Source organism: Archocentrus centrarchus, chromosome 3 (assembly GCF_007364275.1).
Source record: "Archocentrus centrarchus isolate MPI-CPG fArcCen1 chromosome 3, fArcCen1, whole genome shotgun sequence".
Classification (NCBI taxonomy): domain Eukaryota; kingdom Metazoa; phylum Chordata; class Actinopteri; order Cichliformes; family Cichlidae; genus Archocentrus; species Archocentrus centrarchus.
In genome coordinates this window covers 34,872,684-34,895,071 of record NC_044348.1, presented here as the reverse complement: position 1 = coordinate 34,895,071, position 22,388 = coordinate 34,872,684, and the positions used below count along the sequence as shown (strand labels likewise).

At 44.6% G+C, this 22,388-nt stretch overlaps 1 protein-coding gene across 1 annotated transcript in view; it reads left to right on the top strand.

The window, feature by feature from the left end:
* The first annotated feature begins 2,422 nt into the window (after window positions 1–2,422).
* The window catches only part of emilin1b (elastin microfibril interfacer 1b), a 29,143-nt gene continuing 9,177 nt past the window's right edge, over window positions 2,423–22,388 (top strand). Inside the window, exons 1-6 of the mRNA XM_030726108.1 lie at window positions 2,423–2,941; window positions 19,324–19,449; window positions 19,538–19,779; window positions 20,467–20,702; window positions 20,812–20,985; window positions 21,238–22,221. Of these exons, the coding sequence (XP_030581968.1) occupies window positions 2,805–2,941; window positions 19,324–19,449; window positions 19,538–19,779; window positions 20,467–20,702; window positions 20,812–20,985; window positions 21,238–22,221 (1,899 nt within the window). The 5' untranslated portion in view covers window positions 2,423–2,804. The remainder of the gene's footprint in view (window positions 2,942–19,323; window positions 19,450–19,537; window positions 19,780–20,466; window positions 20,703–20,811; window positions 20,986–21,237; window positions 22,222–22,388) is intronic.

Genomic DNA, 22,388 nt, shown 5'->3' with positions numbered 1-22,388 from the left:
GGGTAATGTAGGCTCCTGCAGGAGGAACAATTCTGCTGCATCTGTTGTCACCGTTTCCGTGCGTTTGCTGGTTGTTGTTTTTGGCAGTTTCTAAAGATGTCCATCTGGTGAAATGTTATATCTTTGTGTATCTGCTGTTTACTGCATTCTGCATCACCACAGACTGTATATAAAAGATGCAAAATGCAGAAATGTGCATTCTTTTTTATGATCAGCAGGGGGCCACTCCTCTCATTGCAAAAAGGCTTCCAGTTCCATAAAAGTCTGTGAAAAAAAACAGCCTCACTCTGTGACTGCTGTAAGCACTTCCCTAATGGGTTTATGGTCTCAAACACTAGTTTTAAGTCATTTTTAATACAGCGTGATGCTTATATAGTAAATGATGGCCTCATTTAGAATACAGCAGAGTGAGCAGCGTCCTTGATTTCTCAGCAGGAAGAAAAAACAGAACCATGCATCGGTGTTGACTTAAAATGATGCTTTATTGAAGCAGAACCTTTGGTTTGAGAAATCAGATCCCTGCAGCTGCAAAAAATGAAACTAATGGTGGTTATACAGGACCAGCCAGGCTCAGTCTCACCCTGTTTGTCTTCCTCAGACCTAATTAAAGCCTCCAGCTTTTTGCAGCTTTGCACCGCAGTCACTGATAAACATCAGCACACAGCTGCTCTCCTTACTGAGATTTATTTTAGATGAAGCAGAGTATAATATATGTTTATTGGGATTAACCTCTTGAGTTGTATTAGTTTGCTTTCAAGGGGGTCCAACGATGCAAAGAAGTGAAACTCTTGTTGTGTTTGTAGAGATTTGCTTTGGTGTCTCTGTGTTTAGTTGTGTTCTCATCACTTCATGGGCTCAGTCACAAGTTTAAGTCATAATGAATAAAACAGGAAGTTTATTTTGTAAATCAGGTCGGATTTGACCTCCAAGGCTGTTAAAACTAAACTACAAACTGAACACAGGTGTGAAAGACGCATTTTAGTAACCTGAAATGAAAATAAAAACTAGACTGAGATCATATTGTGTGCTTACAAACTAACCATAATCTAATACAATAAATGAGAGGAAATGTGTTTAGTTTCAGTCCTTGTTCAATTGTCAACAGAACCAGCACGAGGCAGCTGTGGTACAGATGTTTACTCGGGTCTGGATGTCGACATGACTGTGAGTCAGCTGCCTCGGCGAAGTGCTGATTGTGTTGTAATACCACTCCTGAAAAATCCCCACATATAATAATAGTAAAAATACTACAGAAACCAAAGATGCAGAAAGGAGCAAACCTGGAAACAAAGGAAAACTAAACAAAAATGAAAAAACTGATGAATGACAAACTTTTAGGAACTCAGGTGACCACACTGCGGTCTGTGGGAGGACCGGATGGGAGTAAAAACAGTGCAACAATGGAGTGATATGAAGGGTTATCACTTAGTGAAAGTTAGTGTCATGCTGGTCTATTTTGAGGAGAGCAGATGTAAAACATCCTTTAACCTTCAGGAAGTGTGCAGGATGTTTTCTGGTCTGAGTGTCATCAAATGATCATTAACAGCTTCAGTGTCACGTGACAGGATGTGACTTTTTTTTTTTTTTTTTAAATGCCTGTAAAACACGTTTCTGTTCCTCATCACATAAATAAACTAATTACAGGCACACGCTCGGGTGTCCGTTCATCGCAAAACTGTGGTCACACATTTGCTCCTGAAATAAATGAATCATGAACTGTCTCCTGAAACAACGACAGCTGTAGCCTGCAGATGTGAACGGTAAAAACTGAGGAAGCACCGACTTTACCCACCGAAATGTGACCAAAAACTAGGAGGAGGCTGGGTGCTGGGCCAAAGGGTGCAATGAAGAGCGGCCCACACAGTCTACGGCCCGAAACTCTTTAAAGGTTCGTCTGTATTAAATATTATTATTCAGGAGCTTTGCTGGTGTGACCCCATTTTTTCTTCACCATGAAACATGAAACATCATCTGACCCACAGTGAGGCGCACTTCACTTTTTTACCTTCTGCACTGCGATTTAAAGTATTTAAAAAGTTTCACTCATATGAGACCGAAACGAGAGAAAAACTCTGATATCTTTTTCTGCCAGCTGGGATTCAGCTGCAAAAAAAAAACATGAACTGCTTTAAGAGCTTCAAACACGCAAGTGTTGAAAAATCACAGTTAAATATGATTCACGCGTTGAACTGACAAACAACAAAATCGAGTAAAACAGAATCAAATTCTACTGATTTACAATAACTTTATTAATATATTTGTATGTGTTTAAACACGCGGAAAACGCGGAAAAGCAGCGGGCTGCTCCTTCGGGAGCGCGGTGTGCTTTCCCGGTTTCATCACTGAACTCAGCCCTGGTTCAGGTGTGGGTGCGGGTCTGGTTTCTCCTCCGGGAGGGGCGGAGACAGTTCGGTGGGGCGGCGTGATGAAGAGGAGGAGCAGCTGGTCTCGGTTCAGTCTGTCGCAACGTTTTCTTCTCTTTGTTTCTCAAGAAAAGTTCTGATGGGCCAACCGGGACCACGTCGAGCCGGAATAAAGTGGCATTAAAAGCGGATTAAAGGCGGGGTAGCCGCGGGGCCCGGAGCGGACCAGAGGGGACTGGACTCCGCTTCAGGTCTGGTCATCAGGTCTGGCTGCTTGGCTCGGGATCCGGACCATGGGTCCGCAGGACTGACGGACTTTTGGGGAAACTTTTTTTTTTTTGTCGTGTCCATGGAGACGGGAGTTTTCCCTTCCAGCTGAGGAGCTGATCGGACTCCGATAAAGTATCGATACTCTGTATTGATCGCGAATTGATCGGAGGGATGGCCGCGCTCCCGCTGCTGCTGCTGCTCGTGCTGTGGACCTGCGGACACGCCAAAGGCGCGTTCCCGCTGCGACAGTCCTACAACCTGTACACCAACGGCCACGCGCACGGAGCCCGCGCTGCCAGCAGACACAGGTAAGATGACACGTGCACGGAAAGGATGATGAGGGTGGAGATGAAGGAGGATAAGGTGGTGACGTCAAAGTATGATGACCTCACCACAGAGGACTTTGTGCGTGCACGCGCGCGCGCGTGTGTGTCAGAGGTTTTATTGCGAGAGAGTGGACAGAAGTGCTTGAAGGTTGCTGGTTTGAGTCCTGGTGCAGTTCTGCGCGGTAGATGTTTAAAGGTGAGGCGCTCTGCTGAAGTCAGAGTGATGTCAGAGGATGCCGTGACAGCAGCACCCCTCTCTGGTGTCTGTGTTTCTGTGGTAACAGCTCCCTGATGTTTGTTATGTCAGGTCAGTGAAGGTGGAAAGTTTGGGGACAGAAATGTTGTTTTCTAAACGTCTCTGAGAGACATTCAGTTCAGACCTCTGAGATGTTTGCAGTTAGAACGTCTCATTTAATGACAGCTTTATTCTGCCACTGCCTGCCCTCCTCTCATTACAGCCACTGCTTCACATGACAAACAAACCCAAAGCTCAAAGCAGTTTCCAGGTTTCCACCCATATTCATCCATCTTCAGTTTGCACACACACACACAAATATGCATAAAGTGGCATGCATGAGGAAATCATCTGGAGCCTGATGCATCAAACTCTGCAGCTTCACCATGACTGAAATTGCGTGTATCCATAAAGGCAGAGATGTGCAACCCACAGACTGTATATTAAATATGGAAGTAGCCACTGTGACATCACACACTGGTTCATGATCAAGTTTAGCCGTGTTGGTGTTTTGGAGTCAGACGTGACCACATTCAGGGTGGAGCGCTGAGTTATCAGCTAAAGCTAGTGAGCTGAATCCATGAACAGTATGGGTGCAATGTAGAGACAGATACTGGTATAATTAGTGCTAAGGAACATAAAAATATACTAGAACTTCCCTCACCCCAACCAGAGCACAGTCTTCTCGGACAAGCTGTCCAATAATTGGATTTAAAATGCTCCAAAAGCACAAAAAAAACAGCCATGAGGTCTCTCATTCAGATTAGCTGAGGTGAAGCGGTGGCCGCCCCCCTCTGAACCAACCTGCCATTCAAAGCTTCCAGGTCTATAAAAAGATCAACTTTCTGAGTCTGTGGGATGACTTGCTTCTGGAGCCTGGCTCAGGTGTTCATTTCGCAGCCCCATAAGCTGCTGCTGGGTGCATACACTTTCTTTCTTTACATTTTGAAGCCATTCATGTGCATTGTTGCCTTAGTCACTGTAAAGTCTACACATGTGCATTAGCCTCTCATCTCCATGCATGGATGGATGCAGACACACCCTCACTCTGTAAAAGCTCTGTTTTTACCACAAGTTATCAGACATGGCAACTAAAAACACACCGACTGGAAGTGCTGTTTCTCTGACTGTGAGACTGACACACTCATCTGAGATATGATGAAGGCAAAGTGTTTTATTCAGAGGCATCAGGTATGAAACATCAACCAGAACAAAAAAACTGCAGAAGGAAAACGTAACTGAGGAGCAACACGTGGCCATTAAACACAGCTGCAGGTGGTTATACCCCATAAATAAAACATAATAATAAAATTAAAATTCTGCAAAAACGGTTCTATTTTACACTAAATTCTGTCTCGGCTCATTTTCATTTCCACTTCACCATTTGAGGCTTTGCCCTAAAAAAGGCTTCTGTAAGCACATTCTTCTTTTATAAATAGCAGTCTATGTGTGCCCTTCCTGGCACAGAGGTTTCACTGTCACATCCTCACAGAGCTGCTGACTGCCACTTCACACATGATGACAGCTGCGCTTTAAATAATTCAGAGTATGTGCCCTGAGTGTGTGTGAGACTCTTCACGGTCAGTGTGTGTAAAGATGATGTTGGATTTAAACCAGTGCTTCCTGAGCATCTTTAAGCATTGTGCGATGAGCAAATCATTGTGCATCGCTGATGAGTGATGGCTTGTTCCAGACTCTGGTTGCCTAGGTAACCCTCTAATGTATTTACTCCCAGGTAATATTTCAATCGATCTCGGGTCCCGCCCACTTTGTGTCGCCAGTGGCTGTTTCGCCCGTTGTCGCTTGACGTTGCCGGATGTCATTTGCCGTCTGTGGTTTCTGGTCACTGTGAAGCACTTCCTTCTTTAGACCACAGCTCTTCACTGGAGCTCTTTATCGTGACTCTTGGAGCTTCAGATCTCTGATAGAACATCCACACCTGCGTTTGCATGAAGGTTAACAAAGACAAACGAGCACAACAAAAAATGCTGACAACAGCCTAATGGGACGTTGTGAGTCTGCTTTAATATGACGGCTGACGGCTGCTCTGATTTTCATGTGCATCATTAAACTATCAGGCGGTTTTTGGGTTGGCCCACAGCTTTGTGCCTTTGTCTGCCACAGGAACCCCCACATGATTTAGCATTAGTGGAGAAGAGCTCGACTCTGATCAGTTAAAACTCAAAGAACATGAGTACCACAAATGCCACGTATAACACTCATATAAATATATATTGCTATTGGTGCCCTCGGCCAACGTTTGTGGGAGGAACAGGCCGGGTTCTGAAGCACACAATCGTGCATCAAGTACTGATACCCACTTGCCATCAACTTTGTTGACTTCAAAAAGGCCTTTGACAGCATCCATCATGAATCCCTTTGATGGATCCTCCAATTGTACGAGATCCCTTCCATCTTCATCAGCATCTTCAGAGACCTGTACTTGTACTTGTACTCAAGCTGCTGTGTAAATACCAAAAATGGCCAAACAGACTTCTTCAAAATTACCACCAGTCAGGCAAGGCCATTCTGTCACGTCACCACTGCTCTTCTTTGTTACCCTTGATTTCATCATGAGATGAATTGGGGTTGCCATCCATTGGTCTGACCAAGACCGCCTCAGCAACTTGGATTTTGCAGTTGACATCACCCTCCTCGAGGAAAACAAGCCAAACCTGCAGCATGGGACAACCGACCTGGAAAGAAAAGCTGGAAAAATCTGCCTCAGGATCAGCGCTGTGAAGATGAAGATCACGTATTTCGGAGCATGAACAAGATCTGGTCCTCCCTGTCCATCTCCCTGAAGATCAAACTCCGGCTACTCAATTCCATCGTGGTCCCGACCGCCATCTACGCCCATGAGACCTGGAAAACATCAGCCAGTACCAACAGTAAGCTCGATATCTTCCACCGGAGATGCTGGAAACTTTACACAGACCGCATTACAATCGAGGAAGTTCTCCAAAGGAGCGGTGCAGTCAAACTCCACAACATCCTCGCATGTCTTGTGTTTAAAAGCAGCTCAGCTAATTTTGCCTAATCTTTTGGCTTTCAGTAGAAACGCAGACAAACAATAGTCTGAAGGAAACCTTCAGCTCCCTGAAAAAAAAAAAAAACTTCTTAAAGGTTTTGAATGGAAAAACAACTAATAATGAGTGAGGAGGGTGAAGAAATCATTCTGTTCAACCCGTTTTAGTTTAATTATGAACGGAGCAGTTAGACGGAGTTCCTGTGGATCTTTAAAAGGTCATAAAAGTTATTGAATTTGGTCATTAAAAAAAAGAGGCTTTAAAAGTGTTAAAACGTCTTTGAAAATGTGGGATGTTGAATTCTATGCGTAGTTTTTGTCATTGAAATTAAAATCTCAACATGATCTGTAATAGCTGTGATTTTTTTTTTATAGGCCTGTAATTAACAGAAAGCATTAATGACAGATTAAAATGGCAGAACCAAAAACACCATCATGTTTTGTTTTTTGTTTATAAAAACATGTTTTTTGTGTTTTAAAATGTCTTTATGCCATACCCAATGAGAACTTGGCTTCAAGCTGTGGTTGCAGCATGGCTGAGGTGAGCTATAGCTTGTGCGGGAAGTGTAATGGAAATCTTTCCCGGACTCTGGAATTGCCCACATTTGCATGCAGCTGTGCAGTTGTGCAGTTGTGCATGAGCAAATTTCGATCAGCCCCAGCATCTCTCATCGGCTTATTGTGGTTAGAGGGGGCCTCAGCGAGACCACAGAAACAAACAAGTGGCATCTTTGTGTAACGATGTCACTTTCTTCCTCCTAAATCCTCCTTGTAGAAGAGCTGGTCTTAATTTAATTCTGAGGAGCGTTTAAAAGGTTTTAAATCTAATCTGCCTCGAGCCGCAGGATCCCTGTTTTGAAATGTTTTTCATCTCGCAGGTGAACTGTTTATTTAACTGTCAGCAGGGTTTCATCGGCCGCGAGTGTTAGCAGCTCACACAAGTGTCTCCAGAACTAATGGAAAAAGGATAAATAAGTTTCCATCTGGACTGATCCTGACTCAGATGTCACGGCTGCCTGGAAGCTCACGTGTTCGCGTCCTCCTCTTCTCCTTACAGTCCTTTTCTTCCACAGGAATCAGAGGATCCACTCAGGGAGCTGAAAGCAATGTTGTGGATGAAGCTCAGAATTTGGTGAACTTTTTACTGGGGTCATTACTGTAAGCTGAAACACTATAAAACTCTAAACACACAATACAGCACATAAAAGTGCAATAAACACACAATAGGACACAATAAAAAGCATTGGGCCCAGTGAAACGGGCAGTTAAACCCTCAGTTTGATGTCAGCCTAACAAAAACACAAACTCTGCATCTGTCCTGTGGAGTTCGTGATAAATCAGCCGTCTCTCGGCCTGCTCTGTGGAGCTGAGAGGGGCAGACATGAAACCGGCCCACACCCGGGCTGAAATAAAGAGGTCAGAGGTCGCGGCTGTACCCACACGAGCAGCGGCCGCTGGATGCAGAGACAGGCGCTGATCTGTCTGAGCGCCAGTTTCCCGCCATCGTTCTCTCTTTTTGTCCGGGACTGAAAACTATTTCCAGGTGAAAGTTTTACTTTCTTTTTTACTTCTGCGTATCATCTCTGTGTGTTTTAGTCATGAAGCCAGAAAGCGAGCAGTGTCACGGAGCAAACAAAAAAAAGGGAAACAGCTGAGACTGATCTAAGCTGCTCAGAGACAGACGGACTTCCTGTCCACCACAGAGTCGAGCTCAACTCTGCACACTGTTGGGTTTCAGTCAGTGAAATGTGCTCCGAGTGCCAGAGTACTTTAATCATGACTCTGTGATCCATCATCAGTGCGGATACTCTTCATTAATCAGCGCCAGAGAGACGATCAGTGAGCGGAGCTCATAAATAAAGTTTAGGATCAAATGAAAGAAAAAACAGGAAATCGGTGGGTTTGTGTTTTTTTTTCTTATTTTGTGTAAATGAATTAAACTGATATTTTACTGATCAGTATTTCAGGTTTTCTGTCGGGGCTGAGGTGGGACGCTGAATTGCCCCACAGTCTCGTTTTTCAGTCTCAGGTTGTTTTTTGGTTATTTCCTGCATTACTCTGAGGGTCAGCTTTCCTCACGTGTCTACTTTTACTTCCTTTCCTCTGAGATTTTCTGCCCCCCCCCCGTCAGATCATCGGTTTATCTTCTCTAGTCTTACAGAGGTGGGAAGTAACGAAGTACAAATACTTCGCTAATGCACTTAAGTAGATTTTTCAGTATTTATTTTTCTGACTACTATTTACTTTTACTCCCTACATTTTTACACAAGTATCTGTACTTTCTACTTCTTACATTTTCAAACAGACTCTTTATTTTAGGTTGAACCGGATCAGGTTTATTTCCGGTCAGTGCGCCGTCAAACCGATCTGAGCATAAACGGAGTTACGTGTGGCAGGTAATTTTAAATGAAACGTTTCTAAATGCTCAACAAATATCTGCAAACACATTTTGGTCCCAAATTCATTTAAATTCTAAGAAGCAAACAGACGAAATCACGAGAAATGAAAGAAATGAGATGTTTTTACCCCGTGGATGAGATACATCTTCTTATCTAACTCAAAGTGCACAAAGAGAGCGCTTTAAATGTTGAGACTGAACGTTTGCTGCGTGTTTGAATCGTGCGTGCTCATTTATTTATGCTTATATATGTGTTGCAACATGTTTCCAAAGACGCTGGGACAGAAGCACGTTTACCAGCGCGTTGCATCATCTCTTCTTTAACAAAAACCACAGCGAGCTTTTGGGAGCTGAGAGACCGACTGCTGTTTTAGTAGCCAGATGTTTTCCCATTCTTGCTTGTGTCGGTTTCAGTTGTCCAGCAGGACCTCCTCTGTTTTATAATGCTGCGTCTTTTCTCAGTAGGCGACAGGTCTGGACTGCAGGAGGGCAGATTCCTTTATTACACAGTTTGCTGTTCTCTTGCTGAAGTAAGAAAGCTCCTCTCTGATCCAGATGTTTGTTGCTCAGCATTAATGGGGGCCTTCACAGATGTGCACCAATGCCACTGCTGCCCAAACAGCCATAGCTGTTGGTCAGTTACTGAGCAGTTTAAACCGCCTGAGACGCTCATTTTGGTGCACAGTCACGTTACTAATTAACCTCATTAGCTGTGAGATGTTCCAGCATGTTTTCAGCAGCCTCTCCTGCCTCAGTTTCAGCATGAAAACATCGAAATAGATGCTGCAAGTTCTACACAGCGTCCCAATGTTCTTACTTGGGTTGTAGTACCCAGCCCTGACAGGAATGTTACAGCTCCACTAATTTATATGCGCACTAAACCATAATCTGTCCTTAGCCTTGGTAGTTTGGCTCCTCCGTGGTAATTAACAGCAACTAACCACATTTCCATAAACCCACTTTTACACTGTATTAAATCCTTCTACTGGTTTTAAAGAAAGTGGATTTAAAGGTCACGAGACCCCCCCTTTAACCAAAATAGGTCATTAAAAAGTTCTTTATAAAGTAGCAGACTATTTAGATTAATTCTGCTTTCTCACTGAAGGCCACACTGAAACTATGATGTAATAACAGGAAGTCCCAAAGCCAAAGACTCCTTCTTCAGACTGCTGGGATCTTCCTTCTGCTAACTCTCCAAACAATAAGAGCACCTTAGATTTATGACGATAATGATGATGAACCAATCAGAGCCACAGTCACGTCTTCAGAGGTAGGGGCCTTTAATACTGTGAGCATGTCTGTATTGTATAGAGTGAGACCTGAGACTCTGTAACTGAGAGCTTATTGGCAGGAATGATGAGTCTCTCACAAACTAACTGCATATATATGTTATATTGATTTATCATTACCTCTATAGAAGAGCATTATATAACTGCTCTGCTTGCTATCCGGGTGACTCAGATGTTATAGATGATTGGTGTGAAAATGTGACTGCGGTTTTTGACTTGGCAGAATTGGACGTTTTTTGTAATATCTTCACAAATAAATGTCACATTGAAATAAGAAAAAATGGAAGACATCAGCTTCATGTTCTTAAAATAATATTATCTGGATCCAAGGACTCAGTTCATGTGAGGTGTGCAGGGGATTTTCAGCCCGGGCAGCGGGAGGGGACTGCTGTTATTGATTATAACACGACTGCAAACTGATCACACACAACGATTTTTGATCACTGAGTTTCACTCTGAACTCTGCTGATAGATAGATAGATAGATAGATAGATAGATAGATAGATAGATAGATAGATAGATAGATAGATAGATAGATAGATAGATAGATAGATAGATAGATAGATAGATAGATAGATAGATAGATAGATAGATAGATAGTCAAAGGCAGCAGTAATCTAGCATGATTTTCCATGGTGGGACAAACTGGAGTTTCCAGAGGAAATCTGCACATTCACAGCGAGCAACAAAGGATTGGTCCGTAAACTTTCCCCAGTTTTTCCTGCTGTCTCCTCCTCTGGGACAGTGAAGACTGAGGTCTCTCACCAGTGAAGAAAAACTCCCCTGGTCAGCTAAAATCAGGCAAAAGTCCAGCTGTAAATCCTTTAGCATGCATACAAATTGCAACACACACACACACACACACACACACACACACACACACACACACACACACACACACACACACACACACACACACACACACACACACATTCAGCCCCCTCCTTTTGGCAGAGTAACAGCTGTGATGTCATCAACAAAAAAATGGGAGAAGGGGAGAAAAAACGCCCGAATTACTCATTTCCGTAGAAAGTGACATCATTCTGTGTGTGTGTTTTTCTCTGTGGACTGTGGTTCAAAGTGAGCTGTGCAGACTGCAGTTGTTTTTTCAGCAGTGTGGAGATTAAATCAGTTGGAAAAACATGAAAACTTTATCTGCAGAAATGTCTCTCGTTTCACCGCTGCTACCATTTAGCCCTGAGACAGACGGTGATCTGCCCGGGCGTACCCACCTTTTACTGGGATCCACAACCCCTGCTACCCTGAACGGGACAAAGCAGTTAGGAAGGATGGATGGATGGAAGGATGGATGGATGGATGGATGGATGGGTGGGTGGGTGGGTGGGTGGGTGGATGGATGGTGCTACCATTTAACTGGTCAGAGAGGAGACAGGAAGTGATGTCAAGCGCGTGTTTCCTGCTCACTGTAACCTTAATTTAACCAGGTGAGGCCGGCTGTGTTTTTGGATGGTGTCGTTTTTGTTTTAAGAGGAACTCCATTAGAGGCGGCGCTTTCCCTTATCAGCCTCCACTCACCTCTGTCCTGCTCTCAGCCTGCTGGAGGTGAAAGGTCACAGGCTGCTTTAATTCTGATCGTGGCTGAGAGTGTAAACTGACTGAAAACATGTCAGCAGCAGTGTTTTGACTCCAGGTCGCTGCTAATGTGAAGCTCTCTGATTGGCTGTCAGTTGGTGAAAGGCACCTTTGTCTCAGCTTCAGTTTGTTCTGGTAAAGACGGGAATCTGAAGCTTTCCTCATCTTTATAATGCGGAGCTGACTGTGGATGTGCAGGAAACATTTAGCTTGGGTTGGGTTTGTGTGTCTGATGTCACTCGTGCCTTTAACATTACATGTTTTTTATTATGGGTGGGGGGTTCAGTTTGTCTGCATGAAGTGTTTTTATTTTTACATTTTAACTTTAAAATGTCCAAACAGGGAAACCTGTGTTTTATTCTTACCCGAACGAATCCTGATCCCGTGAGTTTAGACCGATGAGTATGTATTTAACGTGCTGATGCAGACTTCTGCTGGATGAACTCATATCTGCTGATAGCTTCCTGCTGCATGAACAGTCACCATCAGGATCTTATTTTAAACCACAACGTTAAACAATGTCTCAGCTTTGACATTTAAGAAGATTCTCTCTTATATTCATGTGGTTTATTTATTTATTCTCACCAGAATATTTTAACAGTGAATCAGAGAGACGTGCTCCATCTGCTGTGTTCTCATACAGTAATGAATCGTGTCCTACAAATAAAAAAATGTAAATAAGAAAATAAACATGTTTTCAGAATTGCATCACAGTCAGAGCTTCAACAGTACGTTCATCTACTGGGAGCTTGTTTGTGACTTTGGCGTTTTTATGTGTTGACACTGGTTCTTCGAACACCCCCGGGGGTGTACTCAGAAAAGCTTCGACAAAGCCAAACTTGGCTGGCTCAGCAAAACCTAAAACCTCACTCACAGATACCGGGATCGCAGATGGTGGTTATCAGCTGTTAACTCTTTCTGCTCCGGGCTCGTTTTTGGCATAGACACTTCAGTCTGTGCTCTGCTCGCTAACATCAGGGAGCAGCGAGCTGACTGCACGGTGTGCCCAGATGTGACGCTCTCTCACAGCCCGATGAAGACGTGAAGATGAAATTAACTGTTTAAATATTCTCGGTGATAAACAAATGCTGTCGGTGTGCCGGGAGCTGCAGCACTGAAAAACGTACAAACTCAGCAGCAGATGAAGGTCGAGCATGAAGACAAATTCATACATGTTACATGTGCATGCCCGTAGCACAGTTTGTGCTGCTGTATTATAGTAGCTGAGCTGATATTAGTTACTGCACAAAAATTCTTATTTTGCTTCAAGGACTCAGACTTGGTCTTGAGCAGCAGGTCTCCAGTTTTCTGAAAGTCTTTCTTTGGATATTGGCTGCTTTTTCACTCATTTTCAGAGGACTTAACACCAACCAACGAATCATTCTCTAACTCAAAGGATGAACCAGGATTGCCTACATATAACAGACATGTGACAAGTGGCAGGCCCAAAAAACATCTGCAGCAGAAGAACAGTATCAGAAAATCATGTTTTTAAAAAGTAGGAAGAAATCCAGCAGAGACCTGACGCAGAACCTGAGAGATCATCTGGACCTTCAGCTGATCCATCTGCTGCTCACTGAAGCCTCATCAGAGATGGTCTCAGTGGAAGGGCGGCTGTCAGGAAGCCGTTCTTAAGGAAGGGAAACGGGAGAAAAGGCTGAGGTCTGCCACATTACACAAGAACTGGACTGAAAATAAGTGGCAGCATCTCTTATGGAGCGATGAACTCACATTATAGATATTTTGTTCAAATTGTTGTCAGTACAGAGGAGGTCAGGAGAGAGATGCTACAGCCACGTGTCAAACACGCTGGAGGCTCTGTCGTGGTTTAAGGGGATCCTGAAAAAGCTGAACACAGAAATGTACCATCAGATTCGGATCCACCACGCTGAACCATGTGGAAAGAGTTCATTTTTCAGCACGACAATGATCCCAAGGCACTAAAGGCATCCAAGCCTGTTAGCATTGTATAAACTCTGGGTTTGACTGGTACTGTGTTTCTCATTTTAGTAGCAAAATATAAAGAAATGAAGGGTGGCTCGAGACACAGCACCATATATAATGTATTCTTTCAGCAGAGTATCAGTATCAGTGGAAGGATGGTACAACGCTCTGAATAACTCACAGGAGTAAGTAAACCTGAACACCTTCAAGTTCACTGTTTAGAAAGTTGGAGAATATTTATTGAAATGCAGCATTTGAATAATAAACTGTTCGGAGCTATTTAGCAGAGCGGAGTCCGACGATGGCAGCAAATAGAGCAGGACCCCACCCAGAGTCCAGATGCTGGTGGTGGCAGAGATGAAGCAGCAGTCTTTATGTGGCCAGGATGAAGTGGAGATGGGGACAAATGAGTCTGAAAGGCAGCCGGACAGAAGAGCACCGATTGGCTGATTGGCTCGCAGAAGGCGGGGCAAGAAAATGATTGGGCCAGCATGATGATGACAGAATAAGGTTTGTGGAGGTGATGGAAAGCCCCTGTAATCGGAGGTGATAAGCCTACATTTACCCAGCAGGGGCTCCGGGACGGATTTTTGGCTCAGAAATGTGACGGAGTCGGGAACAGAGATCAGCACTGGTGCTTAGTCTGAGCATCACAGCAGAAAGTCTCAGTGGAACAACTCTGTCACCTTCACGTCACGGTGCGCTTCTCTGTCATCATAAGAAAAACCAGAACGGTTCATGTTTAGGTCCACAGCACCACCACAGCCCTCCGTGTACCAGTGTGCAAGTGGGCGATCCAAAACGAGCAGCAGGTGGGGTCATCCAGCTTTTTGACTGCACCTCATACTGTAAAGGCTCAGCTCTCACTGATGCTGTCTGAGGCTCAGAGTGAAATATGTGAATATTTTCATCACACTTCATTAAACAGATTCAAAAATTCAAATATGAATTTTGTCTTTAGCAGCTTCTCAGTGCGACTCGAGTCACACACCTTAAAGTCAGACTCTGAGTTGGTTTATTCCTCTTTACATTATAGTAACTCATTATGATCTTTTTTCACTCACATATGAACCTGTTTGCATGAAAGCACTTTGAGCTTTAATGTGTTTACACTCAGCCCCTCTTTATGTCCCCTGTAACATATTTAAACGGCAGCCTTACGGCCGATGAGCAGATTATTGTTGTTCTGGATTCCAGAGACAACAATTCAACTTAATTATAACACAAAGAGTCTTTCTGCTGCTGGTCCGACATGAACCAAGCGGACAGACACTCCTCGCCACCGCACACTAATGACATCAGCACCACGCGCTTAACTAGTCATGCGATTTTACCCACAATGCCATGTGAACAATGAGTGTGTCATTGGATTGAGTGGCTGAGGTCCTCAGATGCTGGGCAGGATGTTTGACTTACTGAACGGGAACAGATGGAAAGCGATCCGGCGTGTTTCTGGTCCTCGGAGCATCTGCAGGTGTTCGAGCGGCAGCGCTCACATTTTCTTCTGATGGTTTTTCAGCTTCGCTTCGCATGTTTTCAATCAGTCAAGATGGCCAAGAATGCAGACCACAGGGTCAACCGCAGCCTTCAAAATAAATGGATCTGTAGGAGAAAGCTGTATTTTCAAAATAAAAGTCTTTAAACAGTGGGAAATAAGCTGTCCAGGAAAAAAGATGAGCTTGGTAGGTTACCCGGTGTGCAGGTTTAAAGAGAGTTTGTTTTAGAACAGTCTGCTACCGTCCTGCTCCTCAAGCATCCAGAAACATCTGCACATGCTCAGTGCTGACCTCGCTCGACCTTAAGCAGATGTTTGTGGTTAAGCCTCTGTGCTGCAGCTGACCAGGACTGAAAAAAGGTTCCTCCAGAAATAAGAAGAGTGAGAGCTCCTCACGTGGCGCACCCTCAGCTGCACATTAACAAAATTAATTTGTTGATTCTGTCAGCAGCTCTGAAAATAAAATATCCCAAATATCAGAAACTGCTCATTAACTCAAATAGTAAAATTATGAATTAAGTCTGAACCAGAGGCCGAGGGAAGTTCGTGGGGAGTCATGTTTTCCTTTTGTGGTCCATATGTTTGCACTTTATAAACGTTGTGCATTTACATGCACCGCCGCTGTAAACTCAACAGCTGTACAAGGCGCTTTTCCTCATTCACCCGTTTACTCTCACAGTCGTGGTGACGGAGCTGCCATGAATGCGGTTGGCTTAGATTGGGTTTAAACTGCGAACCCTGTGATTAGTGGGCAGCCCACTGTGCCTCCTGAAACATGTCTCAGCTTTAAAGACATGCTTATAAATACGTGAGGTTAGAAAGAGCCGCTCGATGTAAACCAGCATGTTTTTGTGTCTGTGAGTGGCCAGTGCTCCCAGCCGAAAGGGAAATCTGTATTCAAAGTCAAGTCAAAGTCAAAATTCTTTATTTGTCTCCCTTGGGAGAAATTTATCTTGGTTTAAAAAGAATTTTGCCCGCTGTTCTTATTAGATTATGGATTTGCGTTTTGGATTTGACTGTTAGATTTCCAAACCAGCTAGTTAGACCGTACCGGAGTACTGACTCTATTGTTGCTCTATAGAAAATTACCATTATGTTTTTGCAAACTCCAAATAGACGGAGTCTGTGAAGATCCGACGTGAAGACGCTGATGAATGCTGGCAGAGATCGTGGCAATATGTGTCCGCCAGCTCAGGTCACTGTCAATGAGAACACCAAGGTATTTGTATGAGGTCACCTGTTTAATGGCTTTATTGTGTATGATCACAGGGTTCTGGTCACTAGCTGATCTGGGATCCACCAGCATCTCAACAGTCTTGCAGATGTTTATGTGAAGTTTATGTTTATCACACCAGGTCACAAACCTCTCCACGGCAGCTCTGTGGGTGGAGTCACTGGAATCCTTGGTGAGCAGACTGAGAATGACGGTGTCATCGGAAAACTTCACAATGTGCTGATTTAACATAGAACTGACGCAGTCATTTGTGTACAGGGTAAATAAGAATGGTGAACTGACGCATCCCTGGGGGGCTCCAGTACTGCTTACCAATGTATCTGAAAAAGTAGAATTGAATTTGACTTTCTGCGGCCTGTTGGTAAGGAAAGAGTGGTACCACCTGATTAAAAAGGGGTTTACATTCATCTGCACCAACTTTTCAAGGAGCATGTGCGGCTGAATTGAGTTCAAAGCTGAGCTGAAATCAACAAACAACATTCTAGCATATGTACCAGGCTTTTCAAGGTGCTTTAGAATAAAATGCATTAGTGTTAACATGGCATCATTAGTACTACGTTTTTTTGTGTATGCAAACTGATACCTGTCTAACAGTGGCCCTACGTCAGTTCTGAGTTCATTTATCATGAGTCTCTCTAAGGATTTAAAAACATTTGAGGTAAATCTTGTAAATCTAATTCTTTCATGCTTTATGTAAAATATATGGAAACTCTACTCTGACTGGTAAATGCAGTTTGGTCAGAGGTTTGCATCATGGGCGTGAATGTCATGATAAGTTTGGGTTTTTAATGATTTCTTCGAGCAGTTTTTTCCAGGTTGGAGCGATTGGTGATTCGTACACGCCCACTAATATTTGGCTGAATGTCCCTTAGCAAGTTGTTTTTGGTAGCCACCAACAAACTTCTGGCTGAATATTTGATCACTCTTCTTCATTTAAATTGGTTGGTTTTAGGGATGTTCCTAAACAAGTAAAAAATTAGACTGATCGACGAGTCTAAAACTAAGAAACACTCAGATATCAGGTTACATCTGAAACATTAACCACGTCCTTCTAAATGCTGCTGAACTGTGCGGCAACACCATTATGAACACCGCACGTTACGCTCCAATCAGACAATGAAGAAAAAACTTTCAATTAATTGATGTTAAATATGTGAAAACTGCAAACAATGTTTGAAATGTGAGAAATGAACATCTGAAAAATGAATACATCGTGACTGAAAGGTGTGGCCCATTATGAACGCTGCTTAATTGATGACACACATCACAATAAAAATTAAAATCTAAAATGATAATAAAACAGTACAGACATCCATCCATCCATGTTCTTCCTCCTATCCGGGGCGGGTCACGGGGTCGCAGCCTGAGCAGTGAACCCCAGACCCTCTCCCCCAGCCTCCTCCTCCAGCTTACCCCTGATTCAGACTTCAGTGCTGGGTCTTTGTAGAGTTACGATGTAACCTACATAAGTGGCCGATGTTGTTGCCATGTTTATGCATGTACAGGTGTGTGTGTGTTAATTACCTGTCGGTCGTGTCCCTGTGTTTTACGTGCGGTGCCGGCTGACAGAAACCTAGAATGCTGGGACTTTTCTCCTCCTGGATCCTCCTCTTTGCTGAGGTCAGTTTTTTCCTAAGGTACAAACACATTAGTCCCTCTAAGTTTTTTCCCTCCTTTGTACAAACTTGGGGGAAGTAGCCGGAAATGCACGCAAGGAAATGACGGTGTTTCTCAGGAGGTGCACTTCAGGTTACAATAACTAACAATATTAGAGCTAATAACAGAGTTATGGCATTTTTCTATAAGGATGTCAGGGCTGCGGCGCCATCTGGTGGCAGATAGCTGCATAAAATCCTAACAATTAGGCTAACCGACTAGTACATCTGGTACCGACTAGCGACAATAGCAACCATTAGTTGACTACTCACGATCCCGAGTTGTTTCCTGGCATAGTCCACAAAGGTAGTAGCGGGGGCGTTTGTATTCTTGTGATCCATTATTGTAGGGTCTTTACCTTTCAATATAAGGTAAGGTTTTACTGTTTGTTGTGATTTGGTGCAATATAAATAATATAAGTGCTGCTCTTCTAGTATTCGGTTACAGTTTTGATTATGCCGTACGTGATTGATTAGTTTCCTTTTGTTTCCGATGTTAGTTTTACTTCCTGTTTCTGTCTCCCGCTGATTCCTGATCGTTCTCTCAGTGATGAGCTGTACCTCGTTCCCCTCCCGTCTCCAGCTGTGTAATCAGCCCTGGGTGTATACATAGTCCTGTCCTCTCCTTGTCAGCTGCTGTGGTTGGTTCCCAGTGGTTCTTGATGTTTGTTGGTTTCAAATTTTGGACTTTGTTAATTATTATGTATTTTGTTTTCAGCCTGAATTAAAGGCTCGCTTTTTGTCATTTTGCCTGCCTTGAGTCCTGCGTCAGTGACAATCATGAGCTTTTTATTCTATGATGATGGTGTTGTGTGTGTTATTTTTAGGCTCTTTATGTTACATTTTACATATACCTCACTTTCACTGATGGTTGCCCAAATCATGGGTTTCAAATTACACACACTAGTATCTACTAAGGATAATGCTTATGGGTTTACTGTCATATACAGTATTTATGTATGACAATGTAACATCATGTTATGTAGTGCTGTGAGAGCTCAGAGTGCTCCAGTCTCAGAGCGCGGGCTTCGTTTGGTTTCTGGAGTTTCCTTAAATAGGATGGGAGGCGGCGCCTTCAGCGATCTTCTCCTGTGGAAGCAGCTCCCAGGCCGGGTTCAGCAGACGGACCCTCACTCTCTGCTTTAAGATTAGGTTTCAGACTTTGCTGTTTGATAAAGCTTATAGTTAGAGCTGGATCAGGTGACCCTGAACCCTCCACCCTCTCCTCCACTCCCGTCTTTTCACTCCCCGTCTGTTACATCCCACTGCTGCATGCTGCTGGCTCCTCTCTCCTGGATTCAGCCTGGTTCTCCCTGAGATCTCTCTGCTAAAGGGGACTTCTTCCTCCCCACTGTTGCTAAGTGCTTCCTCTTGATGACTGATGTTGTTAAGATTAAATTGAATTGAATTGCGTTGAATTTTCTCTACAGTATAAGTGATATTGCGATCATTTCTACTTGTAATAACGGCTGTTACATTTTTGTGTCAAACAGGAACTGGTGTGCGTTTGTGGTCACAAAGACGGTGAGTTGTGTGGTTGAGGATGGAGTTGAAACCTACGTGAAGCCTGATTATCACCCCTGCAGCTGGGGGAGCGGACAGTGCAGCCGGGTGGTGGTGTGAGTACACACACACACACACACACACACACACACACACACACACACACACACACACACACAGAGTCATCAGCAGGGCTCTCTGCAGGTATCGGACCTACATGAGGCCACGCTACAAAGTCGCCTACAAGATGGTGACAGAGATGGAGTGGAAGTGTTGCCATGGTTACAGTGGCGAGGACTGTAACAATGGTCCAGCAGGTGGCGCAGGAACGCAGATATCCACCACCAGACCTCAGCCCGGACAGGGAGGAGGGACGAGCTATGGACAGGGGGGCGGAGGCGGTGGCAGTCAGGGGGGAGGCGGTTCTGGATCTGGACAGTCTGGCGGTTAGTGGATTTTCATGTTGTTTTTGGTTCGTCTGACTCTTCTGAACGTGAAGTTTGATAAAGTGTGTGTCCACCATGTTCTCAGACCATCTGCTACACCATGAGATGGACTGACTGTAGCTGCTTAAAGAAAACAGTTCCTTTCATGAGTATTCCCATCGAGATCCTTCCTTTTCTTGGGGTCCAACCCAACCTAGCGTTCAACGCCAGACTCAAAGGCACTCAATAAAAACCAGACCTGAGGCAGCAAATCAATCATGCACTGAATCCTCCTGTGGTTTCTCGTCTTACTGTCTCAGTCATCAGATTTTAGCAGCAAACATCAGTGCACAGCAGCACCTGATATCAGTAGATCTGCTGCTGGGAGCCTACACTAAAAACCACTGCAGTTCATCTAAAAGCTGCTCACAGATGGAGCTGAAATCATTGTTTGCTGCTGCTTCTACATAAAACACATTTTATTCCAGTTCAGTAAATGTGTTGATTGGTCAGTTGAGGACTTCTATCTTCCTTCAGAGGCACCTGTTTGAAATGTCTGAAAAAGAAAAGAATCTTTTTACCTCTGAGTACGTTAAATTAAAAATGTTGTGAGGGAGTCGGGACGGTGTTAGAAATTCTCTTCCACCATCAGGTTAAGCTCTGCCTCTTTCACAGATTTTATGCTTCATTTCTTCCCTTAATGAGCAGATAACGAGAAGGTGAGGCAGCTGGAGGAGAAGATCCAAAGTCTGACCAAAAATCTCCAGGACCTGCAGTCCAACATGAGCACCATGAAGGAACGCTTTCAGGAGGAGGTCGGCAAAAACGGATTTGGTGGAGGAAGCTCAGGAGGAAGAAACCCCGCCGATGCCGCTCAGCCGGAGATTAAACAGACAATTCACAGCATTCAGACCAAACTGGACCAACTGGACAACCGCACACAGGTGAGCTGGTTCACCTGGGAGCTCCTGTGGGCCGAGTGAAGAAGTTGGGAAACGGGGGAGACGTTTTATGTGTTGGCATTTTAGTCACAAGCTGTCTCACTTCCTACAGGCTCATGATAAAACTCTGGTCAGCATCAACAACCACCTGGTGAACGGGAAAGGTAATGAGCTGGAGGGAGGCGTGACTGGAGGAGGACTGAGTGAAGGGAGGCTGAACTCACTGAAGGAGGAGATCCTGAGGGAGCTCGAGAGGAGGGTGTCGCTGTCCTGCTCCTCCTGCCAGGTATCAAACTCCGATATTCCAAAATGATATGGAGTATTTAGGAAGAGTTAAACATGTCTATAAATGCAATGACTCCTCCAGCTTAATGAACATCAATATTCCAGTATCTTCCATTTAACCTCCAACCTTGGTGCTAATCTAGTATGATCCTGCCTTAACCTTGTTTACATGAATAAACATTATGCTTCGTAGTTTGGTATTAAGACAGACTCAAGCTTCAGTAAGATTAAATCCACCACGGGCTGTTTTCAGGCTGGCGTGGAGGATCTGCGCAGACAGCAGCAGGAGGACCGTGAGCGGATTCGAGCTCTGGAGAAGCAGCTGAACGCTATGGACGTCCGGTATCAGCAGAGCCTGGACGGGCTGCGGCGGGAAGTGGTGCGTTCTCAGGGATGCTGCGACATCATCAGCGACCTCCAAGAGCGCGTGACTGATGCTGAACGCAAGATCAGCTCGGTCTCTGAGAACTTTGATGTCCTGCAGAACCGCCTGGACAAGGAGCTCAGCGGGGCAGGGGGCAGCAGTGGCAGTCAAAACACTGGGTTTGGTGGAGGAGGGCTGGCTGGTGGTGGTGGAACTGGCGGGCGTGGTACGGACACCCCGGTGACGGAGAAAAGCCTGGACGACCGACTGAAGGATCTGGAGCGGCGGGTCAACAACACTGTGCAGCAAACCGAGGAGAGCTGCTCATACCTGGAGAACAACGTGAAAGATTACTTCCACAGAGAACTCGGGGAGCTGAGGACCGTGTTTCTGGACCGGTTCGATGACCAAGCCGACAGGATCACAGACGTGGAGCTGGACGTGGAGCAGGTGAAGTACAGCATAAGTGAACATGACAAGAGGCTGTTGACACTGGAAAACACCACCTCCCACATGAACCGGAGGCTGGAGGAGTGTGGCTGTGTAGGGTCTGAAGGAGGAGGAGGAGGAAGAGAGGGAGGTGGCAGGGGACAAGGAGGAGGAGGAGGAGAGCGTGGAACTACAGGAGAAGGAAAAGACGGGGATGACAGAGGGGATGGAGGTGGGAGGTGGGGAACCGGAGGGGGAGGAACTACGGGAGGAGGAGGACGGTGGGGAGGTGCAGGGGGAGGATTATCAGGAACGGGAGGAGAAAGAGAAAATTCAACTAAGAAGTCTCTGGAGTGGCGAGTGGTGGCCAATGAGGATCAGATTCGACATTTCAACACTCGACTCAAAGACCTGTCGATGTCCGGAGACTCTCTGTTTGACAAGGTGAGCCTCACATCTGGATCATCCAACAACTGGAAATAATTTCAGGACAAATTAGGAATTCACACCTTTACATTACCACACATACATGGACCAGATTGGACTCACAAAGTATCCCAAAGTATGAATATTAATTGACCCGCTTAGGCTAACACTGTGAATGTGAAACT